This window comes from Benincasa hispida, chromosome 7 (genome assembly GCF_009727055.1).
Source record: "Benincasa hispida cultivar B227 chromosome 7, ASM972705v1, whole genome shotgun sequence".
Lineage (NCBI taxonomy): Eukaryota > Viridiplantae > Streptophyta > Magnoliopsida > Cucurbitales > Cucurbitaceae > Benincasa > Benincasa hispida.
The window spans coordinates 51,074,639-51,085,393 of record NC_052355.1 but is presented as its reverse complement, the minus strand read 5'-3'; the positions used below and the strand labels follow the sequence as shown (position 1 = coordinate 51,085,393).

Below are 10,755 nucleotides of genomic sequence, written 5' to 3'. Positions count from 1 at the left end.
GTATATGATACATCGATTCTTCCACTCACGTTCTCCCTTAAAGTTCACACCGTGAGACTTATGCTTGGCCTTGAGGCGCCTTAGGAGAATCCCGCTTCAAATGGTGTTTGCATGGGTCAATATCAAGGTGAATGGAAAGAATATTTATAGTAAGTGGGAGAGGGATGTGTGTCAACATGTCCTACAGTCTCCTTCATTGGTTTGCATTGTGAGACTTTCTTGCACGACCTCGAGGCACCTTGGGAGCATCCCCCTTCGGATGGTTTGTGCATTAAGTCAATATTAGGGCGAACTCCAAAAATAGATAGGATTGTTTTAGTTTTTACCCCAATTGGTTTTTCCCTTCGGTTGACTCATTGGGACGAAACTCTAGGTCTAAAATGAAGGATTACACTTACGAGAAATTGTTAAGTAAGTTAATGATTTATTGACCAAATCAATGGTGACTAATTGTTATAGGAATGGAGTTATACTGGTGTAATGATTAGTTGAGAGTGTCTCAGTTCAATGAATAGATGACTAACCACCCTTCGATGGCTTTTGTCCTAAATCACTAAAACATCATTGCAAAATTAGATGTTAAATGAGGTTTATTAAAATTTTGCTAAAATTGATTGGATTTATTAGAGTTATGTTAAAATCTCAGCAATATGTCAAGTTCTATTTTTCTAATGTTTACCTCTTTTTGACCGAAGCTAAATATACAACTTGAAAAAAATCGATTAAAACTATTTTCGTGGTTGACGACCTTAACTTCGTCTTGATTGAGGAATGTCCTCCAGTTCCAACCCCTGATGCAACACGAAGTGTTCTTGATACATATGAAAGTTGGACGAAGGCCAATGATAAGACCTGAATTTACATTTTGGCAAGCATACTTGATGTCTTAGTCAAAGATCATGATCATTGTACTTCAGATCATGTAATCAATGCAAGAATTATTTGAGCGAAAGTCCTCACAATTCAAGCAGGATGTGGTTGATATCGATGAAACTAGTAATGTTAGCTCCCTGAATAAACTTCGGTCCATATTGAATGTCAAGGGACTGATAGAGGAGGGAAATGTTGCCAAATCAGTAATGATACACATTTTTTTTTTTTTAAAAAAAAGAGTGTAAAATTAAAATTTAAGATTTGTAACATTTATATAAATTTTGGCTGACACTTCGAAATTTTGAGTTTGTCCACGAAAGAGGGGGAAAAGGATATTTTTACCTCTTCCATATGTGGAGTAGGTTGACATGTCGAAATCTCACTAAGTTCGATCGAAATTTTAAACTATAATTATAGCCCAAACTTTCATTTAAAAAAAAGAATTTCAATGAAATGGAGGCTTCAATATAGATGTTATTTAGCTTGAGCCGTTTTGTTTGAAATGTTATTATTAGTTGGATAGTTGTTATCAAAGGCCTTTCCATTTAAAGGCTTCTGTTTACGGAATATGAACATGAATGATCATAATATTTCTTTCACAAATTGATGAAAGATTATACTTCACAACAAAAGTTTTGTCATGTAATTCCTTGCTAGTGACACTACATCTTACTTTTTTGTTTTTATATTGCAGCGTTTTGTTTTTTTATATATAGTTCAAACATATGTTGGGTGGGTGAGATTCTAAGCATCTTACCTTTATGAAAGTTACTCTATTGTCAATATTGTAATTCACTTTTTATCATATCACAAAATATATTTGATTTGGATTGGACATATGAATTTTTCTCAATTAATATGTATTTATTCTAATTAAGTTTTAGTATTATTTCTCTATGATATGTGATTATTAATAGATTAATTGCACTATTAGTAAGTTATGTTAAAAAAAAGGCAAAGCAATCATATCATCTCAATTACTAAACTTGAAAAGTCCAAAAAGTCATGCAAGATTAAATTTCACTAGAGATGTTCATGGGTTGGGTTGAAAGATTTTTTTTAGACCCAATCCAATCATTCGGGTTGTAAATTTTTTCAACCCAAATAACCCTTAATAAAAAATGAACCCAACCCAACCCAACCAATCAGGACATTAATTTAAATTTTGTTTTAAAAAGTAGCAAAACGTAAATATGTAAAAATCTAATTTAATTATTTTCATATAAGAAATTAAGATTAACAACTCAATTTCAATTTATATAGTGTTTTTTTCCTAAAGTGTAAAGAAACTATTTTAAGAGTTGTTGAAGAATAAATTATTAAAAAACTATTAGAATTAAATAAAATTAAAATCAATATATGTATAAATAATTGTGTTATAAATAATAAAATTATATTTTAAAGTTAATAATAAATTTGGGTTGGTTTGGGTTATATTAGGTGAACCCATGAACCAATTCGACCCATAAAATTTTCATTTATTTGAACCAAATCCAACTCAAATGAGTTGATAACCCAACCCAAACTGCATGGGCTGGATTGGATTGATCTACTTTTTCGGGTCATCAAGTTTTTTGAACACCCCTAAATTCCACGATTCCATCTTCATTTTTAAGCAGTGAAATAAAATACTTTGGTTATTTCAGATTTCTTAGTTTTATTAATTTTTGGTATATTAGTGTAGTTATCAGTCTTGGTTTATCAATTTATATATTCGATCCACTTTAAATTTGGTACATCAGTCAGTTATAATTTATACACAAAATTTAAGTTTTCTTGAAAATGAACATTGATTGATATTTGATAGTTAATTGATGATTTCAAAGTTTAATATTTTTTTAAAAAAAATGAATATTAATTGATGTTTGGTAGCCTATCGATATACTTAAACTTTTAATATTTTTATTATTTGATGTTTGATAGCATGCTGATGTATTAAAAATTCTAGTATATTTATTGATCGATGTATTTTGATAGCTTGTTGATTTACTAAAAAAATCTAATATATGTACTTATTGATTGATCTCCATAGACAACTATTGTACTTTACAATTTTTTTATATATTGTTGATTTACTAGAAACATAAAAGATTACTATTGAATTGTTTCTTATATACCCCTATCTAATAGCTAATTTATGATAAGCTTCTTAGATTTATTAATTGAATGATAAAAATGAGTCATAGGTAAGATATCGATGCACTATGAATCTATAATGCATATGAAGTATATTATTAAATCGATATATCTAAAATTTTACTGATATATTATTGATTATCTAAAATTAAATATCACAGGTATACTACTATATATATATATATATAAAAGCTAAAATCATGTATATCAATAATATAAATCCTTCTAATCTAGGCTATTAAAATAACCAAAATCAATGACAAATTCATATTGGTGCCAACAGCAAACTTTATTATATAAATCAATGAAAAAAATACACACCTTATATCCCTTAAATTTGGTGACCAATATTAAAAAAATAAAAAAGATATGGAAAGACTATAAAAAGATATTGTTTCTTTTGCCCTCACCGGACAAATTATATTAAAATCAAAATTACAACACTAAACTCTCTTAGCCTTAATAATACGTGACACTTACGATCTATTTGGTAGAGAATCTGAATTATGTTTTATGTTTTCCGATTTATTGAATTCATTAAATATGAAAATAAACAATTCGAATTTTATTTCTGATTTTTTTTTTTTAGATTATATGATCCAAATAGCACAAATTCTGAAAACAACATTTGTATATTTTAATTGTGTTCAGAATTTAAATTTTAAAATGTAAAATTATATTAAATAAAGATTAAAATATTTAGTGATCCAATATGTCATACTATAAACTCAATTCACATTTTTAAAAATATAATATGTATTATGTACTATATTATAATTATATAACATTACAAAATAATAAATGTATAACTTTTTTTTTTTTAACAAAAGTCATATTCATAAATTAACTAATAATAGTTTGTTGTCAATTAAATATTCATAAATTAATTAGATAAAAACATTTAGAAACATAACTAGTTTTATGATTTATAAATATATAGTACCAAATGCATTTTAAACCCTTATTTAAATTAGAATCTAATTTTTATATCTAATACAAAATATATATGTGAAAAATATAATATACCACTTTGTTTTGAATCTATTGTTTTCAAACTCTGTCAAATACACCCTAAAAATTTCTAAATTATCCTATTGATTCAATTTCTATCTATAAAATTTCATTTTAAACGCACATGTTGAATGAGTTTTACGCTTCTTTAAAAAAAAAAATTGCATCAACGCCTAAGTTGTAGAAAAAGGGGAAGTTTGAATCAATGTTATGATACTATTCAAATCATGAAATTTAATAGATTTAAATCCTATTTTATTTCATAAATGGTTAATCTTATTCTATTTTGGTCCTTGAACTTTAAAAAACGAAAGTTTTCATCTTTGAATTATTAAAAAATATTTATTTTGATTCTTGAACTTTAAAAAACGAAAATTTTAATCTTTGAACTATTAAAAAATGTTTATTTTGGTCCATACTATTAAGATTTTGTTAACTCTTATGAAATTGCGTCTATCATGCATTGAGCAAAATGAAGGTAAAGTAAAATGTCAACAATCAACATGATAAAGTACTGAACGGCCAAAATTTTGAACGTAAAATGACCGTTGAGTTCTATAGAAAATCGCATTACCACCTAATTCAAAATTAAAACCCTATATTTTTTAGTGTAACTAACTTATTTGGTAGTCTAGTCATCTGACAATACAAGTCATTTCATCATTTTGTTTTATAATTAATATAATTTTAATAGTAGGGACCAAGGTAAATACTTTTTAAAAGTTTAGGGACTATAATAAATGTTTTTAAAAGTTTAAGGACCAAAATATAACAAACTTTTAAGTTTAGAAATCAAAATAGGATTTAAACTAATTTAATAGGTAAAATTCAAATTCCACACTTTCAGAAATATATATATATATATATTATTATTAACTTTTTACACCGAAAATTTGAAGTTCACAACTTTTCAGATTTCATGATTCATTGAGTTCAACTCCACTAGTTGCTTCCAAAACTCCTCTAAAGAATCAATACTCCCACTTCACTTTTAGAACTATTTTAAAGAACAAGGGTCAGGTTTACTAATCCATAATGAAAATTGATGTAATCGCAATAGGATTTCATTAATAGATCAATTGTAATGTGCTACAATCACAAACTTAATTTGATTGCTTTTGATCACATTTATATAAAATAATGAATTTTTCACATTTACTGTTATCGTTACTGTTTAAGGTCAAACAATAACGATAACAATAAATGTAACAAATTCATAATTAACTTATTGCAACGGTAATAATAAAGGTGATTGACCACCCTCTTTTCAAAAGCGATTGGATAATTTAGCACACTCCGTCAATCAGTTCGCATTTTTTTATTACAAATTTAAAAATGGTCCTAAAGATATCAATATGGGTACAGAAATAAGCAACAAAATGTAATCAAACGTGACCATTTTTTTTAAAATTATTATTGATTTATTATATTTATTTTGAGTAAATGCGACGTTATTTTATTTCGACAATAAGAAATCGAAGGGATCCAAAATCACAACCAAAAAAAAGCAAAAAGACAAGAAGAAGTGTGTCGTCATTATTATTTCCATATCTTATAAAGGAATATGACTGAAAATTTTCAAATTGCAGAACATTTTCTTTCCTCATTCGTCACTGCAAAATGTAAAGCAAAAACAAATTATACCATAAAGAAAGAAGAAGAACAACAATTACAAAATCAAATGGGAAAAAAAAAAAAAAAAAACCCCATCTCCATGGACAAATTTGGGCCCAACCTAATCTTTCTTGTCTTCTTCCGCAAACTCTCCCCTAAAGTTGGCCTTAAAGAATAATTGGCTCCTGCAAATTCATAGTCAAAATTACAGCAGCAGCAGCTTGAATGGTACAACAATGGCCGCCACGTTCCACAAATGACAATCATTTCTCACGATGATCCAATCCTATCGAAACTCTCCGACACTGTCTTCATTCTGGGCCGAATTTCCGGGTCGCTCTCTGTACAAGATAGCGCCACGTGGAATACGGCGAGCACCTCTTTCTTAGCATGTACTTCTTGTAACAGAGCAGGATCAACCAACTCCGACAATGGCTTTGCTTCTTCAAATCCTTTTCTAACCCATCTCACCAAATCTGGAATCTCCAAAGAAGTCGACGTGTTCGGAGAAAGCTCCGGCGACTTTCCGGTGAGTAATTCGAGGACCATGACGCCGAAGGAATAGACATCCCATTTTTGGGTGGGGCGGCCGCCGGGGGCTCGGGCCTCTGGGGCGCAGTAGTTGTTGTTGCGGTCGGTTTGGACGGACTTGAGGTAGGAGAAGGCGCCGCCGATGAGGCCGCCGGAGGAGGAGGGGTTGTTGCCGGTGATGCTGATTAAGCGGTTGAGGCCGAAGTCGGAGATGTGGGGCTGGAAATCGTTGTCGAGGAGAATGTTGGAGGGCTTGATGTCGCCATGGACGAATTTTCTTGGGCTGCACTCGTGGAGATAGGCCAATCCTCTTGCGGTTCCCTTGGCTATTCGTAATCTTGTTGACCATGAAAGGATTGAAGATGGCTGCCCGTTCTTCCCTGTTTTATTGACGGCCGCAATTAGAATTACAGTATATTTTAAAGAAAGAACTAGAAAAGATTAATTTTGCTTGAAAAAAAAAAAGTAAAAAAGAAAGGAAACTAGAAGATTAATTTACATAATTAAAAGTCACTTCCTGAAATTTATAGAGCTATTAGAAATAAGCTGAAAGTTAGACATTCACACACCTAGAGACTAAACAAATTTATAATTTAACCTAGCTAATTTTCATTGAACTTTGATAAAGGTTATGAGATGAAAGTTGGATTTGATTTTATTAGTTTCGAAGCTAATTAAGAACAAAATAGTGACCAAACAAATGTTGAATAAAAAACACTTATTTTCTTTCGGTTCGATTTATTATCCATTTGGTTCTTGATTTTTTAATTTTGTTTTGAATTTATCATTTTTGCTATTTTCAAATTAAATTTGAATTTATTTATTTATCTATGTTTTTATAGATTCAAATCAAATATATTTTTTAAAATAACAAAGATACATGCATCATAATAATTATACACATGCATCCTAATAATTATATATACCCTTGGTTGAGTTCAATTTTCATTGATTTTTCAATAGTCAATAATTTTTAAGTTTTCTCCAAATACAAATCAAATGTCCAATATTTATACTAAAATGCTAAACCAACCCAATATATTGATTTGGTTGGATTTGATTTGTCAGTTTTCAATATTATTTATTTTGTGGCACTCATAGATAAAACCCAACCTCAGTTGCAATAGTTAATTTCTAACCCATATTCTAAATTCTTATTAGAGTTTTTTTTTTCCTTTTAATATAATAATATACGTTTATTGGCTTTAATACCCTTATTAAAAGCTGGTGAGTAGTTAATTATTTGATTAGGAGGTAAAAGGTTTGACTGTTTGGTTTGTAGACTCAAAGCATTGGGATGCGTAAGGAGCGGAACAGCGGCTGCAATCCAGGGCAGGCAGCGTGGAAAGTGCAGTGGGCACAGAACGTGGGGACATCCATCGTTGGATCTCATGCTTCACAATGACAATTAGACAGCCAACCATTATGCCCAACAAAACCCTTCCAACTCAAGTACCCAACCAAAAGCCAAAACTAAAAAACAAATATCCAATACGGGAATTTTCTCCCCCACCCAGAACTTCGCATTCATTGTGTCTACGCCGTCGAAGAGGTCATCGATCAACGGTCCACAATCGTCAAACATTAGGCTGCGTGGAATCCACGTGTCAAAAAGCTATCACGGGTGGGTAAGGAAAGTTAGATAATTCCTATTTTTTTTTTCAACCTCCCTAAATTTTAAGTTTAATTTTTAATTAGTTCTCAAATTCTAAAATATTAGATATCTAGTTTTTAAATTTGGTCTCAATTTAATTTTTCGATTTTAAAATATCACAATTTTCTATTTGAGTTTTGAGTTTTATTTGAATTTGATCTTAAAATTTTCTGATTTACACTTTTAATTTTGATATTTTAATTAAATATTCAATTAATTTAAGATAATTATGACAAAGAAATTTAAATTTAATTTTAATAGTGAAATTTAATTAGTTATATTTATTTTAGTTAAAGACCAAAAACAAGTAATTAATGAAAATCGAGATTATAGAGTGGGTTATAGCCCATTCCCCTTTTTTTGAAGTTGGAGGACCAAAGAGGATAAAGGAGTAGAATAATGAAGTGTAAGGAATGGTGAAATATAGAGAGTTTTGAATTCTTAAGACAATTTTTTTAGTAGTAAGACCCACAAAGTCTTTGAACCAAACAAGGGTGGAGTTTCCTACTCGAGTTCACGACTTCTTGGCCAAATACACCCTTAAGAACTAAATTCAAACAAAATTTAATACTCAACAATTTGTCATTTTTTGAATCCTACGGATTAAATTAAAAGAAAATTCAAAATCGAAGGAGTAACGCTTTGAAACTTGGGGGTCGGGAAACTCCTCAAAACGGCTAAAAAGTTAATTTTTCCTTTATTTATTTATTATTATAATTATTATTTAGGTAGTAGAAAGCTAAATTCTAGCTACGGGATGATGAAGATAGTGAAAATAAAACGAATCCTTGAAAAGCAAAATTGACAACGGGAAAAAGGAGTAACTCGGGGAGTTTCGAGCCCCCGTCCATCCAGCAGATTCAGATAAAAACAGAGCAATCAGATAACGAAATGCAAAGGAAATATTGAACTCACCGCGAAGAGCAGAGGCCAAGTTCCCATTGGAGATAAAATCACTGATCAGAAGCTTCTCATCCGGCGCCCAATAATAAGCTCTCAATTTCACAATATTCGGATGCTTTACCCTTCCAATAGCCTGTACCTCCGCCGCGAACTCCTTATACCTCTGTTCTCCGCCTTCCCCCAACCGCCGTACAGCCACCGGAATCCCATTTCCGAGGACAACTTTGTACACAATTCCCAGTCCACTCTTTCCCAGCACATATGCCGACGCTCTCAGCAGCTCGTCGAGCTCGAACGTAAAGCCTTTGTCTACGGCCACAAGCCCTCCTTCCTCTCTGCTTCTGTCACTGTTCTCTGGTTCCTCCATTTCCGACTCCTCGTTCTTATCATTTCCATTCATACAAGGAAAATTGCAGAGACTGTTTTTCTGATTCCCGCCGAATTTTCTTTTCGCCGTACAGCTACAGCCGTTCGAATTGTCCTTCCGTCGCCAATATATGTATACTATTACCAGGCCGATGAACGCTACTCCGGCGGCGTCGGCGGCGGAGATGAGAATGATTAATCCGGCGCTCAATCCTTTTCTAGGAGCAATGTAAGATGGCTTAGAATCCGGATTTCCCGGTGAGCCACGTTCTGAATTCTCACAAGATTTCTGAAGAGGAAATCCACACAACTCGGGATTATTGAGAAATGCAGTCGGTCCCTGATTCGCAAAAGAACCTGTCTGAGGTATGCTTCCACTTAAATTGTTGCTCCGGAGGTCGAAACTCACCGTCACCGGCAAATCTCCGAGAGTTTTCGGGATTTTACCTGATAAATGATTGAAGGAGAGGTTGAGCGTACCGGAAAGTGTCTTCAGTTGCCCTAGATCCTCCGGAATCGATCCGCTGAAATCGTTGGATGAGAGATCGAGTTGAATTAAATTATCCATCCCTGACCAAACACCAGACGGTATTTCTCCGTCGAATTGATTTCTAGCGAGTATTAATCGCTGCAATTGCTTACAATTCTTCAATTCGTCGGGGACTGGTCCGGCGAGAGAATTGTTAGAGAGATCGAGGTTTTGAAGCCTCGGAATGTTACAGATCGAAGGAGGGAATGGACCGGAGAGATTATTACTGTAGAGAAATAGGCTATGCAATGAGGTAGCATTAAACAACTGCTCAGGTATCGAGCCGTAGAGATTGTTGTTATGGAGGTTCAATCGCCGGAGATAGACAAGCGAGCCGAGTTCAGAAGGAATGTAGCCATGGAGATTCTTACCAGAGAGAGCAATTCCAACGACTCGCGAGTCACCGGAAACATTCATGCAAGAAATGCCAGACCATCGGCAAGGCGTGGAGTCATTCTCGTTCCAATCGGAGAAGACAGAGGAATCCGGCGACTGGTCGACCGCCGACTTGAGAGAGAGAAGAGAGAGACCGTCAGGTGAGAGGGCTAAAACCCTAAACGCAACCTGAAAGTGAAAAATCAAGAGGAGAAACAACAGATTCTTCTCCATCATCATCACCACCACCGTCGTTTTCCCTCTGAGGCGGCGACCGGAAAAGAGAAGCAGCAACCAAAGAACGGAAAAAATGGAAGATGGGAGGTGAGAGTGGAGGTTGAGTAGAGTGAAGAAGAGAAACAAAAATGAGAAACGTTGTTAAGGAAGGAGAGAGGTGGTTGGGTATGGAAGTCTATTAAAAGAGAGAGAAAGAGACTTCGGATGAAAGAAGATTTTGATGGCTATGATCTGCCCTCCCGCCATTTAAAAATAAACAACAAGATAAACTAACCCTTAAATTACTCATTAAAAAAAAATTAACTAACTCTTCACTTAGCAATGTTATTTATTTTTACTTTTACTTTTTACTTTATAGTTGAGGAAAAGAGGAAATCCTTTTTTGGCTGAATGTTTAGAGGTTTTCTTTTGGTAAGGGCTTGCAATGGAGTTATTCATGTCCTGGTGTTCACGTCGGCCTACCTTTCTCTTGGTAGCTTCTCTTCTTGCTGTGTGAAAGTTGGAGAGTTTTTTTCTAGATGTAGGT

The 10,755-nt window shown here is 32.8% G+C and overlaps 1 protein-coding gene across 1 annotated transcript; it reads right to left on the bottom strand.

Moving 5' to 3' along the window:
• Positions 1–5,527: 5,527 nt before the first annotated feature.
• LOC120081851 (receptor protein kinase-like protein ZAR1) lies at positions 5,528–10,554 on the bottom strand. The gene is made up of 2 exons (XM_039037026.1): positions 8,735–10,554; positions 5,528–6,545 (listed from the first exon to the last, which is right to left on the bottom strand). The coding sequence occupies exons 1-2, from the start codon at positions 10,230–10,232 to the stop codon at positions 5,905–5,907; spliced, it is 2,139 nt and encodes a 712-aa protein (XP_038892954.1). The 5' UTR covers positions 10,233–10,554; the 3' UTR covers positions 5,528–5,904.
• Positions 10,555–10,755: the final 201 nt, after the last annotated feature.

What these genes read in the sequence shown, in the direction of transcription:
- LOC120081851 (XM_039037026.1), bottom strand. Translation starts at nt 10,232, where the DNA reads ATGATGATGGAGAAGAATCTGTTGTTTCTCCTCTTGATTTTTCACTTT. An exon ending in CTTGGCCTCTGCTCTTCGCG is followed by an intron (nt 6,546 to 8,734) that starts GTGAGTTCAATA and finishes TCAATAAAACAG; the next exon opens with GGAAGAACGGGCAGCCATCT.